Below are 21,511 nucleotides of genomic sequence, written 5' to 3'. Positions count from 1 at the left end.
ACCGCCAGGGAGGCAGAGGACCGTCTGTTCCATCCTTTTTCCCTGTCACGTGGCACCTGGCAGCAGGACCCACCCGTCAGTTTTTTCACTCAATATGTTTTAATTTAGGAAAAAGCTTACCTTCTACCGGCCGATCATGCGCACCCGTCCGCCGGCTCCGTGGCCGTTTGATCATGTGTTGATCAGACGGTCAACAGCGTCCCCGCGTCCGTCGAAGCCGCGTCTGTTTTCCTACAACCCACCTGTTGTTTCAAGACAGTCATTCCTGCAACTGGGTAACAGTAGGGGGGTTTCAGGGCTCGTCCGGAAGCCGCGTCTGTTTTCCTGCAACTCATCTCCTGTTTCAAGATAGTCATTCCTGTAACTGGGTAACAGTAGGGGGTTACGGGGCTCGTCTGGATTAGAGGGCGAGCGGCTGGATTTGGGAGCTGGCAGACGGGCGCGGCAGCGCAAGGCATTGGACCACCGGGCCTTATCCACCGCGGTGGCGATGATGACTTGCTCGGGATCGGCGGTGGCCGACAACAACTCAAGCAGGTACGATTCAGAGATCGGCAGTTTTTGCAACAAAGATCTTGATTCAGAAATAAAAAACGATCCGGCGGTGAAGTTTCTTTTCAGCAATAGGGTCTAGTTTTAGAAAAAAAAGGTTCAGCAGCGAAGTTTTTTTTTCTGCAACATGGGTCTTGCTTCAGAAATATAGCCCTGGTTGCAGAAAGCGTTGGAGAAGCACACGATGTTAGAGCATACGAGGCCAAGCATTGCAACACGACACATGTTTCAGAAATATAGCCCGAGTTGCAGAAATCGTCAAAGGAGTGCCCAGCGTGGGAGCTCGTCGTCGTCATGCTGGAGTAGAGGCCGCGGCTGTTCTCGAAGCAGGTCACCTCGGTGAGCTTGATTTGCGTCTGATCCAACCATGGTGCACCATAGTGTGGCAGAAACTTCGATTTAGTTCCTGCACGCCGGCGGCGGGCTGATTTTGCGGTGGATTGGCAGTGGCGCCGCGCGAGGCGCAACTCTGTCAGGGTCAGGGGCAATAGTGTTCTTTCCGCAATAGAGCATTTGTTGCGGGAAATAATGAGCGGGCATGCAGGGCGCGGACACTAGATCGGACAACTATCAGTTCGGGCATCCAACGGCCGTCGAGGCGACGGATAAAATCTAAACATCGGCCGTCGGACGTGTAGCGTCGCAAAGCTTACCTTCAGCCGGCTGATGCACGCGCGAGTGTCCGTCGCTTGCGTAGCCTTCAGATCAATCCTGATCAACTGGCCACGTTGGCCATAAGTCAGTCCCGCGCGGCTAGTCTTTTTCTTGCAATAAGGGTCTTATTTCAGTAGATTTCTGCAACATAGGACTAGTTTCGGAAAGAAAGAAAAAACGATTCAGTGATGAAAGGTTTTTCTTTTGGGTCTGTCTAAGTCTAAGTCGACTGAGACTTCGCGAAGTCTAAGTCAGCCGATGTCACCTAAAGTATAATAGGCCCGTTTCTTGAATTGGTGTCTGATGGGCTATACCCGCATGACCTCTGGGCTTTTCTTGTTTATTTGTTTGTTTATTTTAGCTGGGTTTCTTTCTCTGTTTGTGTCTTTGTGCTGGGATGTTCCCTCGCTTGCTTTTTTTTCTGGGCAAAAAGGTGTTGAACAAAATAGTACAGGCCCAGAATAGAGACAAAAGTACAGGACAAGTCCTCTCGGCCAAGGATTTTTTATTGCGTTGTGATTTTTCTGGACGCTACTTCTTCTTGTAGCGCACTAGAAGGGCCACTAGCGTATCGTACCTCTTTGTATGATTTCCCCGCGTGTAGTTTTTGTTCTTTCTTGGTTTTCCTGTTTTATCTTTTCCTTTTGTTTGTTCAATTTTTTTCTTTTTCATTTTCATTTCCATGTTGACTAAAAAAGAAATTAAGTACTTGTTTACATTTGACGTGATATTCACAAAAAAGTGTTTCTTTATTTCAAAATCTTCATTGTGCATTGAATAATTGCAAAAAATGTTCAGTAAAATTTAAAAATATTTTCCATATATTTAAAGAATGTAAAATAAAAAAAATGTGCAATGTATATTTGGAAAAACAATGAAAGTTTAGGGAGTGGCTAGTTACAGGATTTTTGTACACCTTATAATTGTGTTTGATGTTACGTTGTGCCGTTGCAATTGAGATATGGCGTGTGCATTTGTTTTTTGTTGATAAAACCCGGGAAAACACCATTAAATTGTAGTCGTGTTGAAGACATGTAGTTGGAGTCTGAAACGACACCTGCAGTTGTGTGTCTAGTGATAGACATGCAATTGCCTCCTCTGCCTCTACAAACACCACTAAGTTGTAGTCAGGAGCGACACTTACAGTTGCAAGCCTAGTGTCGGCCATGCAACTGCCCACTCCTCTCCCGACGGCCTCCAACAAAAACATAAGGCCACTTGCAGTCATGAGGGAGACATGCAATTGCAGTTGAGGGCGACACTTGCAGTTGCAAGCCTAGTGTCGGGCATTCAACTGCCCCCTCCTCTCCCACCGGCTTTTGACAAAAATACAAGGACATTTACAGTCAGCAGGGAGCATGCAATTGCAGTCCTGGGGTACACTTGCAGTTGCAAGCCTAGTGTCGGGCATGCAACTGCCCCCTCTCCCACTGCTCACCGACAAAACAAAATGTCAGTTGCGGTCGGGTGTCTCGACATGCAATTATAGATAGGGCGACACTTGCAGTTTCATGCTTAGTGTTAGACATGCAACTCCCCCCCACCAGGTCTCCCATGGACCATCGACAAATCAAAAAGGTCAGTTGCAATCGGGTGTATAGGCATGCGATTGCAGTCAAGGGCGACACTTGCAGTTGCAAGCCTAGTGTCGGGCATGCAATTTTCCCCCTTTCACACCTCACACTGACCACATAAAAGGTTAGTTGCGGTTGAGTGTATAGGCATGCAATTGTAGTCTAGGGGAGATACATGCAGTTGCAACCCTAGTGTTAGACATGCAACAGGCCTCCTCTCCGCCACCCACCAACAAAACAAAAAGTCAGTTGCGGTTGGTCTGTAGGCATGTAGTTGCAGTTGCAAGCCTAGTGTTGGGCATGCAACTGCCCGCCTCATTTCCCGTCGGCAACCAACAAAAACATAAGGCCAGTTGCAGTCGGGAGGGAGACATGCAATTGTATTCGAGGGCGACACTTGCAATTGCAAGCGTAATGTCGACCATGCAAAATGAAAAGTCGAGTTGCAATCAATTTATAAGACATGGAGTTGCGACCATGCTAGAAGACATGTAGTCGCGTGCCTACATTTGAGAATGCAACTGCCCCCTCCTACAAAACAAAGGTCCTCAGTTGCGACCAAGTTAGGAGACATGAAGTTGCGTGCCTAGTGTGGGACATGTAACTGGTCCCCTCTCCCCGTACAATAGAAAATGAAAAGTCGAGTTGCAACCAAGTTATAAGACATGCAGTAGTGATCATGCTAGAAGACATGGAGTTGCGTGCCTATGGTTGAGCTTGCAAATTGGCCGCCTCTCTCTCCACACCGACCCCTCCGACAAAAACAAAGGTCCCCAGTTGCGACCAAGTTAGAAGACACGCAGCTTCGTGCCTAGTGTGGGACATGCAACTGGCCCCTCTCTCGTTGCAACAAAAATGAAATTCGAGTTGCAAACAAGTTATAAGACATGTAGTTGCGACTATGTGGAAAGACTTGCAATTCTATGTGTATGGTTGATCATGCAATTGGCCCCCCTCTCTCGACACCGCCCACTCTGACAAAACGAAGGTCCCGAGTTGCGACCTAGTTCGAAGACATGCAGTTGCGTGCCTAGTATGGGACATAAAACTAGCCTCTCTCCTCGTACAACAAAAATGAAAGTTAGAGTTGCAACCAAGTTATAAAAGACACACAGTTGCGACCATGCCAGAAGACTGCAGTTCCATGCCTAGTGTGCGACATGCAACTAACCCTTATCCCCATACAAAAAAAAAATGAAAGTCGAGTTGGAACCAAGTTATAAAAGACATGCAGTTGCGACCATGCTGGAAGACATGCAGTTGCGTGCCTACATTTGAGCATGCAACTGCCTCTCTCTCTCTCTCTCTCTCTCTCTCTCGACGCCACCCTCCTCCGAGAAAACAAAGGTCCCTAATTACGACCAAGTTTGAAGACACACAGTTGCGTGCCTAGTGTGGGACATGCAACTGGCCCCTCTCCCTCTCTCTTCCCACTGCCCTCTTCGACAAAACAAAAGCCTCCAACTGCAACCAAGTTAGAGGACATGCGGTTGTATTTCCTAGTGTGGGACATGCAACGCCTCTCTCTCTCTCTCTCTCTCTCTTGATGTCACCCCTCCGACAAAACAAAGACCCCCCAATTGCGATCAAGTTAGAAGACATGAAGTTGCGTGCCTAGTGTGGGACATGAAACTAGCCACCTCTCTCTTCCCGCCGTCCCCTCCAACAAAACAAAGCTCCCAATTGCGACCAAGTTAGAAGACATGCAGTTGCAACCATTGTTGAAAAGACATTGCAGTTGCGTGACTACAATTAAGCATGCAAAAACTGACCACCTTCTCTCTCGAAGCCGCCCTCTCCGACAACACAAAGGCCTCCGACTGCGACCAAGTTAGAAGACATGCAGTTGCGTGCTTAGTGTGGTACATGCAACTGGCCACCTCTCTCTTTCTGCCGTCCCCTTTGACAAAATAAAGCTCCCCAATTGCGACGAAGTTAGAAGACATGCAGTTGCGTGTCCGGTGTGGGACATGCAACTGGCCCCCTCCGACAAAACCAAAAGTCCCTAGTTGCAAAGAATCAAGTTAGACAAAACTCCTTCCCTCTAGGCGCCACCCCCTCTGGCGAAAAAACAAAGGCCCTGGGTTGCAAAAACAAAGTTAGAAGACATTCAATTGTGTGAGGACATGCAAACTGGACCTCTCCTCGTCCGACAAAACAAAAGCCGAGTTGCGACCAAGTTAGAAAAATACATGCAATTGCAACCATATTTGAAAACATGCAATTGCAATGACAACAATCTCTCTCTCTCTCTCTCTCTCTCTCTCTCTCTCTCTCTTCCCGCCGCCCACTCTGACAAACCAAAAAAAAGTTACCAAGTTAGAAGACATGCCACAACATGACTATGGTTAGAAAAAATGCAACTGGCCGCCCCTTTCTCTTCTCGCCGCACCCACCAACAAAAGGCGAACAAATCCTCCGGTGCAAAAAATGGCCATGCAACTGTCCCTCTCGCTCTCTCCCGCCTCCAAGTAAACAAAACCTAGTTGCAACCAAGTCAGGAGAAAAATATGAAAAAAATGTTCTAGCTAATTCCAAACACACACACACACACACACACACACACACACCCATCAATGTATATACAAAAAGAAAAAAAATGAGGCAACATCATGTACAAAGGGGGTTCAATGCGAGCGCGCACGCGCACACACACACACACACACTCATCATCTACATATAAAAATCATGCATATTAAAAAAAGCCACAAAAAACACAAAAAACTAAAAGAAAAAGAGTTTCTGAATTAGCTCATGAGAGGCTTAATTTTTCAAAAATTTCATCATCTACATTCACCATTCAATGTGTGTGAGGAGCGTGTCCCTCGGCACCACATTCAAAAACACATAAACTAGCGGGATAGCATGAAGTCCTTAAAGAAAATTACATATTACATAGCATGAAAAAAATCCACATGTATAGAGGAAGTCTGGTGTCCTTGAAATGAATACAGGAACACACATTTTGACATTTTAAAAAACACATATACACATAGATTAAAAAGTATGTATGGTTACTGAAAAACTTAACAAAAAATACTTAGGTGAAAAGTTGAATATCATGTAGAAGGGTTTCCAGCATAGGTAATTCACGCCAACTGTTCAGCAGACACATAAAAACACAAACTACAATGACAGGTTCAACATGGCATAAACGAAAAGGTTCGGCATACAGACTTCTACACAAAATATAGAATACCCAAAGATGAGTATTGTAGACCCAACTCTGCTTGTAATCAGCTGCTCTGGGTGGTGCCTAGCCAAGCTTCTTCAAGATAACCAAGACATGGACATCGTCCCTCGTGCTGCTCTTGAAGCCAATAAGAACAGCTATGTTGACCTTGAGTCCTATGCTAGCTGCGAACTCTTTCCACTTCTTGCTGCCAAACACAATGCGGCCGTCATCAACAGTTTTGTATGAGATTTTTTTGAATCTCCGACCATCCACCCAAATACCGACAACCCCCTGTTCTTCAAACGGCGCAGCAACATAAACTTTCTTGGGTATTTTTTGTGTGTCATGGAAAAAAACAAAAAGAGAGACAAATTATGTGAGTGTTTTTTTATCAAAACCATCAAACTTTCTTTGGTCTTTGAATTATTTCAAAAAACACAGTAGGGGAAACTGTCATAAACAAAGGTAAAACAAATTTCAGATTTTTCACTTGAAAGCATACTTGAAAAACAAAAAATGAAAAGAAGAACTGAACATGAATACATGTACAAACATACTTGCAGAAACTAAAAACCTTGCAAAAAATCTTATATTTTTTACTTATGTAATTTTCAGTTCAGAATCCACATTATATGGACACATGCAAACGTACGTATACCACTAAAAATCCAGCATGCATCTTGATACACACACGAACACACACAAAAAAGGAAAAAATCTAATAAAAAAAGAGCTACACACTGGGGGCGATTCTCTACTTGAACCTACTAAACCAATATACTTGATACATAACAAAAATCCTACAACCCTACTCAGATCTATGGTGTGGCGTGCAAACAACAAAAAGCAATCAAGCTTCTGGATGACTCACTTGGCCAGCAGCGCCGGCCATTCCTCTCTGGCTGGTAGTGCAGGAACGGTCGGATCTATCCGTCAGAGAACCCCTGCGGGGAGCAGCAAAGCACTTCTACAGATTTGAGAGAGGGAGAATGGAGAGAGTGGAAACGATAGAGAAGAAATGATTGTAGCTAACTGCCCCCTCGCCTCATATTTACCACGGGTGGCCTCTTCCCCATCCCCCTCTTAATTACCACAGCGCCTGGTCCCCTTCCCTCCCAGCGGCTCGAGAAAAAAAAAGATAGAACAAACAAACAAAAGAAGCCCACCTCGGACAAACTGGCCCAGCCCACAAAACCACAAACGCTCACGCGCTGCTGAGCTTCGACGTAAAACATGAAACGGGCCGGTCTGCGCCTTACACTGGCCAAAAAGAGGGACAAAGCGCCTCAGCGCGAATCTTCACGCCAAGACACATCGGACGGCTGGCCGGTCGACTGAGACTTCGCGACTGATTTAGCAGATCCGTTTTCTTTTCTACAGCTGGAGTCTTGTTTCAAAAGATATCTGCAACGTATCTTTTGTTTCAGAAAAAAAAGAAATGTTTCGATTGTGAAGGTTTTTTCTGCAACAATGGTCTTATTTCAGAAACATAGCCCGAGTTGCAGCACCGCAGGAGCGCCCGACGTTAAAGAGTGAGTGGTTAGACATTGCAACATGAGGCATGTTTCAGAAGCATAGCTCTGATTGCAGAAAACGCCGAAGAAGTATCGGGTGTGAGAGGTCGTCGTCGTCATGATCAGTTGGAGCAGCTGCCCGCGGGGCTGAGATGGAGGAGCTAGGAGCAGTAACTCCGGCGAGCACGACAAGGACTAGTTCCCCCGGTGCCGGTAGCAGCGATTTTGTGGTGGTGGCGGCTGGCGCCGCGCTGGGCGCAGCTATGTCAGGACGGCGCACAGGGGAATTTGTTTTCGAAATTGAGCGGTTGTCGCAGGAAGTAAGGAGGTGGTGCGGTTGTTGCAGGAAGTAAGGAGATGGTCAGAGGCGTGGTGGTTAGATCTGACGGCTCCATGCGGCAGATGTTTTCTAATACATCCGCCGGCGGACACGTAGCGGCTGCTCCGGATCAGCCGGGGAAATCATCCGGCTAGCCAGCCATACGATTCAGGCGCGGTGTCCGTTCGATTCATGTGATGCAGCTAGTCTTCCTTCCCTTTCCCCGGGTCTACACACAACGCGACACCACATGAGCTTCTGCAGGGCCTTCTGCAGAAAAAGAAGTTGCAGCATCAAAGCCTCCGCCGCGGCACCGGCGCCGGCGGCCACCCAGCAGCGGATGCCGCGACCCCCACGACCGCAGCTCCGATGAGACACGAGGCTGCGCACTACCTGCTGCATCTCTCGCCACGCAGCAGCACTCGTGCTACAAAAAGTCAGAGCGACGCCGGCCACTGTCCTTGCCATCGGTGCTTCCATGTATGTTAATTTGCAGCTACGCCACCCCTACTCTGACCGTGGATGCTTTGCAGCACTGCCGCCGCTCCCGCAGCACTAGTGCCTCCACCACAGCACCGCCCACGCCGATGAGCACTGCATCGCGCATCACTTGTTCCTCTCCGCAGCGACACACGTGCTGCATAGAACCGCCGTCAGCACCGACGAGCGTTGCGTTGCAGCACTGGAAGTTGCCGAGGAGCGCCGTGTCGCAGTGCCGGTTGCCATCGAGGAGCGCCGCATTGCCGGCAACACTGACGAGAGTTGCATCTGAACATTGCAACTACCTCCCTCCACGCTGCATTGAAGCTCCGCCGCCGCGCGTGCACCACCATGCGTGTTGCGTTGTCAGCTTCTGTCGCCAGCGAGATACGCGGGTCGCAGCAGCAGGTGGTTTACGCGAGGGAGAACTCCGGCTCGACGCGCCAGCAGTCACACGCTGAAGCTCCATCGCAGCGCCCTCGGCAGCACGTAGTGCTCCATTACAACGCCGGCTTACGTCGATGAACGCTGCATCGCAGCACCGGTGGCCGCCGAGGAGCGCCACATCGCCGGCTGGCAGCACTGACGAGAGTAGCATCTGAACATTGCAACCCGCCCACGCTGCATTGAGGCTCCGCCGCCGCGTGCGCACCACCATACGTGTTTCGTTGTCAGTTTCCGTCGCCGGCAAGATACGCGGGTCGCAGCACCGGGTGGTTCACGCGAGGGGAACTCCGGCTCGACGCGTCGGCGGTCGCACACTGAAGCTCTATCGCATCGCCCTCAGCAGCACTCGGTGCTCCATTCCAGCGCCGGCACACGATCCTCTATCGCAGCGCCGGCGGTCGCCCGCTGAATCTCCATCGTAGCGCCGGCAGCCGCGCCAGGAAGCTCTATCACAGCAACCCGCGGCGCTCGGTATGCAACCCGCGATGTTGCATCAACTTCCCGGTCGGGATTTGGATGCGCAGGAGGGTGGCCGGCGTCGGAATCCTCTCTGGATTCACGGTGGCGGGGAAAGTGGTGGTAGCGGCCGAGAGCTGTCTCCATATCCTGCGGGAGGAAATGGAGAAGATAAGTTGCGCGCGACAAAAGTCGTGGAGAAAAGATAAGGCTGGGAGAGATGCGGTGTGTGGGACCGAGCACGTGTCACCTCGAGGAGGCGGTTTACGAGAGAAACAAATCAATCGGTAGATAATAAGAGTTTTCCAAAAAATAATCGATACATCTTAAGATTGTAATCTTTTGCTGCACTGCATCGTTGTAAATTTCTCTTTCGATCCGGATGAATTATTACACAGTATGTATTTGATGTTTGATCATTTATCTGCACAACAACCCTCTACATCCTCATTTTTTTAACTGTAAAAAAGATGTGAGTCTACCCTTCACCCTCCCATGCGCAACTTGGTAAAAAAAAATTTGAGACATTATTTTTTTGTTACCGCTGCTAGTTATTTACATCAGTATGACTCATGGGATGGCGCTTCGGAGTTCCAAGGCTGCAGATGTAAAAAAAGCTTAGCGAAGTAGCGACCTTCCAAGCTTGTCTATTGTTTTCTCTGTGTCCTCTGCCCCCTCTCTTTTGCTTTGGAGTTGTAATGGAGCTTAAGACTGTTGTCACAGGGGTGCTATTAGCTATAGGCCCCCCTGCCTTGTTCTATTTCTTATTTGCTTCTGAACTTGTATCAATACTATTAGACTGCTGCTCGGCTTCGGCCTGGTTTCTCTAATGAAAATCGGAGGGGAAACCCTCTTTTTGCTCAAACAAAGAAAATGACTCATGGGCCTTCTGCGACTGGGTCCAACAACTTGTTTGTGGGTGCACTATGCGAGGGAGCCAGCTCCTATGCTTGCATGTCTCAAAAAACAAAAAAGATCCTATGCTTGCGACCCGTAAAAAGGGACCACTGTGCTTGTGTAGGTCCCCACAAGACGCATATCAATCGCTTGACGGGAACGTGAAATCAGTCGTGCAATGTAAAGAGTTTTCCTTTTTCACGTATGCAACCAGAATTAAGCTGTGTTATTCTTTCTTTCTTTTTTGAGTTGAAAGTGGTGTTATTCGGACTAACTATATTATGTGTTACGATATAGCATGCTACTAAAACCAAGCGGTGGTATACAGGAGTAAACACAAAAGAAAAAGAAAGAAACATGGTAAATATATAAATAGCATGCTAGCCGGTTTTTTTCTAGAAGACTCAAGAGCTTCATTGATCATATAGTGGGATTACATTCTTTCCTTACACAATCGGCAAGGAAGGCTGGGATATAATTAATCCATAAACACCTTCTCCTAGAGGCACTACATTGTTCTACACAAAGATGCGCCAATTCATTCGCTTCCCTCGTTGTGAATACTAAGCGAAACTCCTCTAGATTCCCACAAAGCTCTTGTATTTCATGCAAAGTGGCAGCTATCTCAGAATGATCGAAACATCTAGCATTCCACATGTTTACCACTGTTTGGGCATTGGTTTCAACTATCACCTTCCGCATACCAATGTTGCGTGCCAGTTGGACCCCATCTCGGATTGCGTAAGCCTCCATGGCCATTGCGCTAAGCCCTGCATCATACCATATTGCTTGGGCACGTAGCAAAGTGCCCTCGTGATTGCGAATGCCCAATCCCGTGCCACCTTGTTGTGCTTCTTCATGGAAAGAAGCATCCACATTGACCTTGATAAAAGGATGATCAGGAGGTTGCCATTTCTGTACTACCTTTGTCGGTTTCGCCGTCATCTCCTTGAGGAAAAGGGAGGGTTCTGAAGGACATGGGGCCAAAGGATCCACACGCCCATTCATCAAGATATGCTCCTCATCTTGAACAAGAAAGGACCACGCAACGGTAAACTCCACTTTGAAGCCATCAAGGTGACATGCATGTTGACTGGTGTTGCTTGTTTTGGGCATGACGAAGACATGACCCGATGTCATGATTTCCCCGGATGGTGTGTATGCTTGAATGAGAACTTTGAGCTTTCCACTCAAGTTTACAGAAACTACTTGCCTTGACAGATTGAGGTAACCACGTTTCACTACGCACTTTCTTTCAACTTTCGAATCAAGCAACACAACTTCCATAGATGGGGACTCAACGGTGTCTTTGGTGTCGTGCTGCTGAGATAGTGAGGCGCAGACCACTCGAACTCCATGCTCAAAAGGATTTGATTTGTAATCAGCAACATGAACACCAAAGATAGTGGCTTGAACTGAACGTTTAAACTGTTGGGCGCCTAACTCTAGTGTGCAAGAGTGCTTTTCAATGATGATCGTACTTAAACTAGCTTTATAATAATCACCATCATAATAAAAGACATGACTGAGCAACGCTCTATCTTCGGAGGCCGTTGTGCCCTTTACTTTGAGTTGGATTTCAATGTGAACGGGCTTCTCTGACACAATTGCACGAACTGGGCCAGTCAGGTATAGAAAAGGATCCTGCAAACATCATGGTCATATTTGCCATTAATAACTACTCAACAAAGGCAACCTCCAAGAACTGACTACAAGAAGAAGAAAAGTATGTATACATACCGCTTCATCGAGGATTTGGCAGTCGTCCCTTGAACGAAGAAAGATGGGGTTGCGGTGCTCATCCACAGCATCTCTGGCAGCAACCACGCCGTACACCTGCAGCGGCCACTCGAAGAGTTTCACGTCGGTGACTTTGATGGAACAGATCTGTAGGGTCCTCGCGGGGACGGCGTGGATTGGCATGAATCCCGGCGTGCAGTGTGTAAAGAGCATGGGACTGATCAAGGCTGCATGCATGCATGCCAGTTAAGTAGGGAAGTTAATTTGGGAAATACCCAATGGTTCCTGGGTACATATTTGTGTTATGTAAAAAAATAAAGAGCGACCTGCCAGACAGATTAACCAAAAATCCCAGAAGATTTAGATGCATGTTTACTCACTCAGGTCTTCGAAGCAGTGTTTGCCTTTGCGACGCTCCCAGTCCGTGCGGAAGCGAGCGAATGCCTCCTCCTCGTACTCGGCGTAGTCGACTTCCTCGGCTCCCGGGTTGGTCTCCGCGGCTGCATTGCGTTCGCGGTAGACCACCGATTCTTCCGCGACTCTGCCTTCCCTGCCGCTCATGCCCGTCTCATCAAGTTCCTCTTCCTCCTCCTTCAGGTTGCCGCTGTCGATGGCCTCGACCTTCTCGTCATCCAACTCCTCGATGGTCGGTTGGCCGTGGGCTGCACAGAGCCGCCCGATTGTATCCGAGATGGACTGCAACGTGGGGATTGCCTCCAGTTGTTCCTTGTCTGCCGATATCAAACTCCGCACTAGTTTGTCCATCTGCTCGCGCACCCGCTCGCGCAGCATATGTATCTCCATGTCCATGGTGGCGGCCCCGCCCTTGGCCTCGTCTTGCTCACCTTCGGCCTGGAGAAACACCGTCGAGACATCGCGTGATGAATCCTCCATCATCTCACCCATCGATTTGGGTTGGGAGAGATCGGTTGCTAATCGATTCTGTGGATACGCGCACTCGAATCTAATCGCCACGATTGATTATGTGTTTACCCCTGTAGGGTCCGTCCTTCGCGTCGATTGATTGTGTGTAGGGTATACAACGTATATATACTAGCTAGGTTGGCAACCAGACTAAGAATCGGTGTTAGACTTCCTCCTCTCCTCTCCTCCATATCGGCAACTAATCGGTGTACCCAACCCTCCTAACCCTACACCAGATGGGCCTAAAGAGCTGGAAGGGTTTCCTTTTTTCGTCTCGGACTATTTTATTGCGGGCCGTGGTTCTGGACCGCTTTACTCGGGTGTTTTGTTTTCCCCTTTTATTCTTGCTGTTTTTTGCAAGTCTTTCCGTCGTTTTATTCCTTTTTATATTTTATATTTTATAACTCCAATGTTTTTAATCTGAGAACTTTTTTCGAAATTTATGATAATTTGTAAAATCCACGAAATTTCTCAAATTTGTGAATAGTTTTAAATTCTTGATTATTTTTAACATTTCGTGAATATTATTTTTCAATAAAGAACATTTTGAAATACAAAAATATTTCTTTCAAGCACACCAATATTTTTTCACATATGTCAATTTTTTAAATTTTTTTGCTATTATTTTAAGGGTTAGAAACTTTTCTTCATAATTTTAATTCTAAAAGGCTTCCAAATTTGTTTCTTAATATTCATATTTTACTAAAAAAGACAAATACTAACCCCCACATAGAAGAGAAAGCCGATTAAAATTCCCTGGAAAAGTGAACAACTCGACACAACGAGCTGGAAGAGGATACCGGTGCATCTCGGATTTTGTAAAGTATCACGAAGCAAAGGGAACATCATGTGATAACCAAAGGTGCACCTGATGTCATTCGTGTAATCATAGGAAGTGATATGGATGTCCACGGTTCCGCTATCGGTCATTGAACGAAGGGGTTTCGTTCATGTCTATGTTTTACCGAACCTAAGAGGTCACAAGCTTAAGGTAATTGTGATCTGCTGGGTGTTAGTAGGATGAGAGTATCGATGATTTATTTGTTGAATTGTTTCATTAGTATTCGATATAGTTTTGAGAGGAACCAGAAGCGTTTCAGGGTCACCGGAAGGGTTTCGGAGTTTATCGGGTATTACCGATAAATAATATATCGAATACTAATGAAACAATTCAACAATGTATATAGGGGGTGGAAAATGTTTCCAGTGATGCTAAATTAATAATAAAGGCTCTAGTAATTGTTAGGAGACTTTTATATTTAATTTAATATCAACGGGCCTTAAAAGTTCAAGTGTGGAGGAACAATTGGGCCACCAGGGCCCAAGAGGTGAAGGCACCCCCTGCTTTCTTTAGGGGGGCGGTGAATTGGAGTGGGGGAGGGAATCCCCCTATGGTCGGCGCACCAAGGAGGCACTCTTGCCTCCTTGTGTGGCGCCCCCTCTCACCCTCCAATCCTATATATACTAGAGGATTTTGCACTACTGAATACATAAGTTTTAGAGCCTCCTCTAATTATCTAGTTCTAATTGACCCTGGGTGATCATTAGAGCTTGACCTAGATCCTCTAATCCTCATAATTAGAAGTCTAGTATGGTTCTAATCTCCTACCTCTAATTCTCTGGCGACGATTAGCTCTAGACGGCGAAGCGCTAGGATCGTGAAGACCGTACGCTTGCAACCAAGTAGAGAGATTGTGCTTTTGGTCTTCCGTTCGAGGGACCGTTAGTGGGTGGTTCCCGGGATCGTTCATCTACGGGCCGAGGACTCCAAGTATGATCTACACCGACTCGTCAACTTCCGCTGCTACTCGGATTCGGTAACGATCACGATCCAAACCACATCTTCATATTGTTCCTGGGTGATCGTAGGGAGGATTTTCGTTTGTTTTCTACTATGTTTCCCAACACTTTGGGCATTGTCCTGACCAACCACCTAGTAGTTGATTTGCAACTTCCTTCCTACCCCGCGAATGTGCAGTTTTTACCACCCCAACTATCCATGCAAGAGAGATATGCAACTTTGTCTGTTGCCTCGGCCAACTGCACCAGTCAACTGCCTCACAGCCAATGTGTAATTTCCCCCTATCCGTGGATGTTCGGTTTTCACCAACCAAACTACCTCTACCCGTGAGATGTGCAGTTTTCACCATCCAAACTACTGCTACCCGTGAGATGTGCAATTTTCACCACCCAAACTACCACTACTCGTGAGATGTGCAACTTTGTATGCTACCGCGACCAACCACCTAGCAGACAATGTGGAACTCCGTCTGCTACACCGGCCAACAGCCTCGTAGTCGATGTGCGACTTTTCCCTGCCCTTGGATGTTCACCACCCAAACTATCACTGCCCATGAGATGTGCAACTTCGTGCGCTACCCTGACCAACCACCTAGTAGACAACGTGCAACTTCGTCTGTTGCACCGGCCAAGTGCCTCGTAGTCGATGTGCAACTTTTCCCTCCCCTTGGATGTTCACCATCCAAACTATCACTGACCGTGAGATGTGCAACTTCGTGCGCTACCCTGGCCAACCACCTAGTAGACGATGTGCAACTTCATCTGCTGCACCGGCCAACTGCCTCGTAGTCGATGTGCAACTTTTCCCTACCCGTGGATGTTCACCGCCCAAACTACCACTACCTGTGAGATGTGCAACTTGGTGTGCTACCCCGGCCAACCACCTAGTAGACGATGTGCAACTTTGTCTGGCGCACCGGCCAGCTACCTCGCGGTCGATATGCAACTTTCCCCTACTCGTTGTTGTGCAGCTTTCACCACCAAAATTACCCCTGCAATGAGATGTGAACTTTGTGTGCTACCCGATGTGCAACTTTTCCTGTACCTATGGACACATTCGTGCTAACAACTTCCACCAGTGGGATGCATCTTAGGCCAATAAATTGCAAAACAAAAAAATATCACATCTGTGGACCCTAAATCAAAAAACTAGTACCACATTTCATTTTTATTTACTCATTTGCACAAACCCACCACCACTATATGGAAAGGGAAACACTTACCATCAACCAACGGATAATTGGGCCGCGTTCGTCGCCTTCCCTGCATGAGACGCGTCCCGCATACCATCCTTCAATAAACTCGCTTTTGCAACAGGAGCGATGCTTCCGAAACATATGCAGTGTTGCAATACTCTATAACGGGTCTACGTTTTACAACAAAACTCCTCTTGCAATTTTTTTTCTGCAACAAGACTTCAGTTGCAAAAAAATTACAACAAAACCTCAGTTACAAAAAAATACAAAAAAATTGATGTTGCAGAAAAAATCCACAATAAAATCTGTGTTGCAGAAATAATTCCGCAACAAGACCCGTATTGCAGAAATAATTCCGCAACAAGACATGTGTTGCAGAATGGAGGCACATTCGGCCGTGTGATGTGGTAAATCCGACGGCCCGCGTCCGCCGATAAAGATTAGCCGGCGGACACGTAGCACGTCCCTTATTTTTTAGAAAAAGTGTACAATGGCATTGTACAATAATTTAATTTCGAAAAGGGATGTAGCGTAGGTTGGTAGCGCGTTTGTTTTGGGTACAAAATGTCAGCTAGCACACGATGGGCTTGTTGGGGTGCATGCTGAAGATCCCTCCTCTGTACCCACCGCCGCCACGGCCACCGTACCTCACCACTGGGCCGTCACGGCCGTAGACCTCCTCCCCGTTCGGCCCTCTCGGCCGGCGCCGCCCGCCGGCCACCAAGTACCCGCAACAGCAGCAGCAGAGGACGACCAGCGCCACCACGGCAGCGGCGGGGAGGGCGACGGCCAAGGCGGAGCCCGCTGCTCCATTGCCACGACCCACTCCCGGATCCCGGCGACGAGCACCGGGAACGCGGACGCGAGGAATCGGAACAGCTCGGCGAGCTTCTTCACGACAACGTCCCACGGGATGTGGTGCCCGTCGTGTCCTTGGAGGAGGACGGACTCGAAAGCTCCCTGCGCCGTGATGAGCTTTCTAATCCTTGGCGCAACCATCTTCGTGGGTGGGAGGAGGGAAGATGTTTGAGCGTCGTCTTGGCCGCCTGATTAGGTGATGGTTATGCTCGCCGGGACTAAGGACGGTCGAGCCGACGACTAGCTGTGGTGTTGATCTGTTACTGTTAGCAGATAAAGGTTATATATGTAGTCTGATTGAGAAAGGGTATATATGTTTTTTTTTCCTTTTTCGTTACTCCCTAAGCCGCTTGCTTGTCTGTCTTGCAGCGACGTTTGTGATGCTCCACCTCAGTTGCAGTGGCGGAGACAGGGGGGACCAGCAGGGGCCCTGGCCCCCCCTAACATCAAGGATTTGTAGCTAATTTACTGATGAACAGTGCAGACTTCATGGTTATTTGCTGCTAAAAGCATGTTTTTATATGATTTGGCCCTCTCTAACATGCCTCAACATCCCTCGGCCCCTCTAATACAATTTTTCTGGCTCCGCCACTGCTCAGTTGTATCTAAATCATGAAAGCAGAGAGATAATCACCAGAAACAAATTGATGATTCATATCCGTAGGAACTTTTCTGTTTTAGGAATGGACGTGTAAAGCTTTGGGTAATTTCGTAGTGTTGTGCACGTCTGGTACACGCGGATCCACGTAGGGTGCATTACGTATCGTGCCAGTGCCAGCAGGATAGAGGTCATTTTCGTTATCTATTACAGTATGTGGCAAGTGTAGGAAGAGGAAGGGACGGGCTTTGCAAGTTGCAACGGCTGTAATCAACTCGCCGTGGAATGAGAGGAAACACCTAATAATTCTGGGACCTAGAATTGTTAACAGTTAATCCATCGAATGCAGCCATGCATATTAGCTGAAACTCCGGTGGGTGGGTGTTAAACTCGCTTGGTTCCGGCTGAGGAAATTGTTAATCAGTAGGAAGATTCAGAGACGCTTCTTCTTTCTTAAAAAATGGAGTATCATGACCACTAGACCGTTTACTTTTGCGAGTTAAGCACGAGGGAGGTCCGGCCGCCACCACGTGCCCATGTGTGGTCATGCCTTGACTAGTTCCCCACGGCCCGTTGGCGTCAAGAGCTCTACGTGCATACATACTACAGAGAGGGCTCAGCTCGACCGAGGTGTTGGCTTCTTCACGACACATCTCCGGCCGTGTCTTGTCGTGGGCAAAAGGCAGACCTTGGAGCTAGCCCTTGAGATACTTGTTCATCTCGACGAGCACTGACCCTCCTTATTTCAGGTGAATTTTTCATCACCATGTTTTGTCTTTTGTACAAGCGTTAATTCGGTTCCTTTTTTTTGATTTAAGTGAATGTTGGATGCCTATTTGTTCCAAAGACTCTGAATTGCTGAGGACACCTAATGGCAAACGCTAAATTTAACACATGCGCCCTTTGTTATTGCGACCAGGGGCTGTGCTGTGAGTAGGTTCATCAAAGCAGAGTTAAGTTTGTTTTGGTCAGAAAGCAGAGTTTAAGTTGTCCACGAGACAAGCTTCAACTAGGACCAACATGATTGAATCTGTTCTTGCCTTGATGACATATCCTGGTTTGTTAAGATCCTTCTATATAGCAAAAAAGAAAAAAAAACTGTTGTGATATACTAGGATACTTATATGCCGATGTTTTGCCTACATATTTGGAGTAATAATCTACAACAATCAATGGGGGCTCTATCCTCCTTTCCTGAAAAAAATAAATAAATACATGGCCTCTATTTTCATTCCACCGATTGTTTTTTGTTTTCTTTTCTTTTCAAAGAAAAGATATTTTTTATTTTCTCTGAAACCGAGGTGTCTATTTAGTTGACAATCTCACATTTATTGACTCTCCAGCGGAAGAATATGCAAGCGTTGTTGCAACTTGGCCTTTGCCTCATATTGCTTGCAACACAATATGCCCCAGCTGGAAGTGCGGTTCCTAGTTCACACTGCCGAAGACAGTGTGGGAATGTCGAGATACCATACCCATTTGGTATAGACCCAGGCTGTTCGCTCGGAGACGGCTTCCACCTCGACTGCAAGGTCCACGATGGCATAGAGAGGCCATTCAGGAGTGTCTTTGAGGTCCTCGACATCTCCTTGAAGCAAGGGACAACCCGAGTGCTCAATTTCATCGTGGGGTATTGCTACAACACTTCCACCAGGAGCATGGAGTATTTTGGCCGATACGGGGGGCTCAATGAAGGCGTTTCTTCTCCATACCGCCTCTCTGATGTCCAGAACAGATTCATGGTCATCGGCTGCAACGCCCTGGCCTCCATCTCGGACCGTGACGGCACAGGCTACGAAGGCTATGGTGCCGCGGCGTGCCGCAACCAGTCGGACCTAGTTGATGGATCTTGCTCCGGTATCGGATGCTCCCAGACGACGATACCGAAGAGGATGTACTTCTACGCAACAACCTTTTTTAGCACGGTCAACAATAGTCAGATATGGAAGTTCAATCGGTGCAGCTATGCAGTGTTGATGGAAACAGCGTCATTCAGGTTCAGCACTAAGTACATAACCACCAACAAGTTCAATGGCACAAATGATGGGCGGGTGCCTGTGGTGCTCGACTGGGCTGTGAGAGATATCAAGTCATGTGATGTTGCAAAACAGAATAAGACCGGCACTTATGCATGCCTCAGTAGCAATAGCAAGTGTGTGAATTCCAACAATGACCAAGGGTACATGTGCAATTGCACCAATGGCTATGAAGGAAACCCTTATCTTCCTGGTGGATGCAAAGGTACCAATTATTAGCTCCGAGCTAGTGACGGTCTATATTTGCACTAATATCAATCAAATTGCACATCGGATGTAGGGTCCCTTTATCTTATTTGAAACTAGATTATTTTGTTTGGCTACTTTTGTTGCAGATATTAATGAATGCGATCACAATCCATGCCCTTCAGATGGTGTTTGTCGCAATATCGCTGGAGAATACCGATGTTCTTGTCGAGTTGGAAAAAAATATGCCAAAGAAAGCAATACATGCAACCCAAATGCAGGCTTCATAATAGGTAATGACCGAACAAACATGAACACCTAGCTAGGTCATTAACTTTATCGCACTCTTGTGCAATGTCATGAAATAAAAGAGTAATGTGAAACCAATCTAATGTTAGCTAATTTACACCAACTATGTTCTACTCTCTCTCTCTCTCTCTCTCTCCCCCCATTGGTCTCAAAAATAATTCTCTCATATAATGTTGTTATCAGGACTTACAATGGGATTATTTGGTCTGATGGTTATCATCATGATTTCCGTCTTCTGGGGACAAATGACAATTCAAAAGAGAAAATTGAATAAAGTTAAGCAGGAGTATTTTCGCGAGCATGGAGGCTTGCTTTTGTTTGATAGGATGAGATCAGAGAAAGGTCTTTCTTTCAATGTATTTTCAGAAGCTGAACTCAGACATGCCACTGATAACTTTGACATTAGTAGAATACTTGGAAAAGGAGGCCATGGAACAGTCTATAAAGGGATAATAAAGAGCAGCACGCCAGTTGCAGTTAAAAGATGTGGAATAGTTGATGAAAGGCAGAAGAAGGAATTTGGGAAAGAGATGCTCATTTTATCGCAAATCAATCACAAGAACGTTGTTAAACTCTTGGGTTGCTGCCTTGAGGTGGAAGTTCCTATTCTAGTCTATGAGTTTGTCCGAAATGGTACATTGTTTGAGCTTATCCATGGCAAGAACCAGGCATTGCAAATTTCCTTCAGCACTCTCTTAAGGATCGCTCATGAAGCAGCCGAAGGTCTCAGCTTCCTACATTCATACGCGTCTCCCCCAATTATTCATGGTGATGTGAAAACTTCCAACATCTTGCTTGATGATAACTATATGGCCAAAGTGTCAGACTTTGGAGCCTCTATATTAGCCCCATCTGACAAAGAGCAGTTTGTTACAATGGTTCAAGGTACATGTGGCTACCTTGATCCTGAATACATGCAAACATGCCAGTTAACAGACAAAAGCGACGTGTACAGTTTTGGAGTTATCCTTTTAGAGATCCTCACCGGCCAGTTGCCACTAAAGCTTGAGGGGACTGAGAAGCCAAGAAGCTTGTCATTGATTTTCCTTTCTGCTATGAGGGAGAATAATCTAGAAGATGTGTTGGTGAGCCAAGTGAAAGGTCAAGCAAGTATGGAGTTGCTGCGAGGACTTGCAGACCTGGCTAAGAAATGCCTAGAAATGTGCGGTGACAACAGACCATCAATGAAAGATGTCGCCGATGAGCTAAATAGATTGAGAAAACTTTCACTACATCCTTGGGTACAACTTGAGATGGAGATGGACGAAGAAAATCTTCTTGGGGGAGAATCTACTAGTGGTTATGAAATAGAATTAAGTGGGTATCCAATGGACCAAAGTGAGAACCATCCCATAAACCCAGGAAGTTCCTATTATGCAAGATGACTAAACATGTAGGCTGATCTATATATTACTACATGCAGTTACATCTGTTCCTTCTGAACCTCGGTACCACATGTATTTTATTTTGAGGTAGTATTGCTGCTAATGTGTGTAACTTTTATAATAGGGAGTCTATCTCCTACAACTCTATAGTTCGCAAATTCCAAATTGTGTTTTTTAATCCATTCAATGTGTGATGTATGTACAACAACAAAAATCCATTGGATATCAAATACATATGTATATTAGACCCAAATGAAATATACAATTCACTCACGCATGCTACTTGAAAAAAACTATCTCCGATCCAAGGCAGATCCTATTATATTGGTTTGTTTTATTTCGATATATGTTCCAATATTAAACATATTACTACTTGAACAAAACTATCTCCGATCCAAGGCAGATCCTATT

The 21,511-nt window shown here is 46.7% G+C and overlaps 2 protein-coding genes across 4 annotated transcripts; one reads left to right on the top strand and one right to left on the bottom strand.

Moving 5' to 3' along the window:
- Nucleotides 1–10,488: 10,488 nt before the first annotated feature.
- On the bottom strand, nucleotides 10,489–12,714 carry LOC147987538 (uncharacterized). Its single transcript, XM_087540369.1, has 3 exons — nucleotides 12,189–12,714; nucleotides 11,809–12,035; nucleotides 10,489–11,712 (listed from the first exon to the last, which is right to left on the bottom strand). The coding sequence occupies exons 1-3, from the start codon at nucleotides 12,712–12,714 to the stop codon at nucleotides 10,489–10,491; spliced, it is 1,977 nt and encodes a 658-aa protein (XP_087396495.1).
- Nucleotides 12,715–17,767: 5,053 nt separating this feature from the next.
- LOC125540256 (wall-associated receptor kinase 3) lies at nucleotides 17,768–21,282 on the top strand. 3 transcript variants are annotated; one of them, XM_048703842.2, is made up of 4 exons: nucleotides 17,768–17,933; nucleotides 18,528–19,425; nucleotides 19,592–19,699; nucleotides 19,899–21,282. In XM_048703842.2, exons 2-4 carry the CDS (start codon nucleotides 18,537–18,539, stop codon nucleotides 21,098–21,100), a joined length of 2,199 nt encoding a protein of 732 aa, XP_048559799.2. In that variant the 5' UTR covers nucleotides 17,768–17,933; nucleotides 18,528–18,536; the 3' UTR covers nucleotides 21,101–21,282. The 3 variants fall into 3 exon arrangements, with proteins under 3 accessions (XP_048559799.2, XP_048559798.2, XP_048559800.2); XM_048703841.2 differs by having other exon boundaries at nucleotides 17,771–17,933; nucleotides 19,556–19,699; XM_048703843.2 differs by lacking the exon at nucleotides 17,768–17,933 and having other exon boundaries at nucleotides 18,515–19,425; nucleotides 19,556–19,699.
- Nucleotides 21,283–21,511: the final 229 nt, after the last annotated feature.

Source organism: Triticum urartu, chromosome 2A (assembly GCF_056163025.1).
Source record: "Triticum urartu cultivar PI428250 chromosome 2A, HENAU_Tu73, whole genome shotgun sequence".
Lineage (NCBI taxonomy): Eukaryota > Viridiplantae > Streptophyta > Magnoliopsida > Poales > Poaceae > Triticum > Triticum urartu.
Note: the sequence above shows the minus strand (reverse complement) of the source record. Positions and strands in the feature narration are given on the sequence as shown.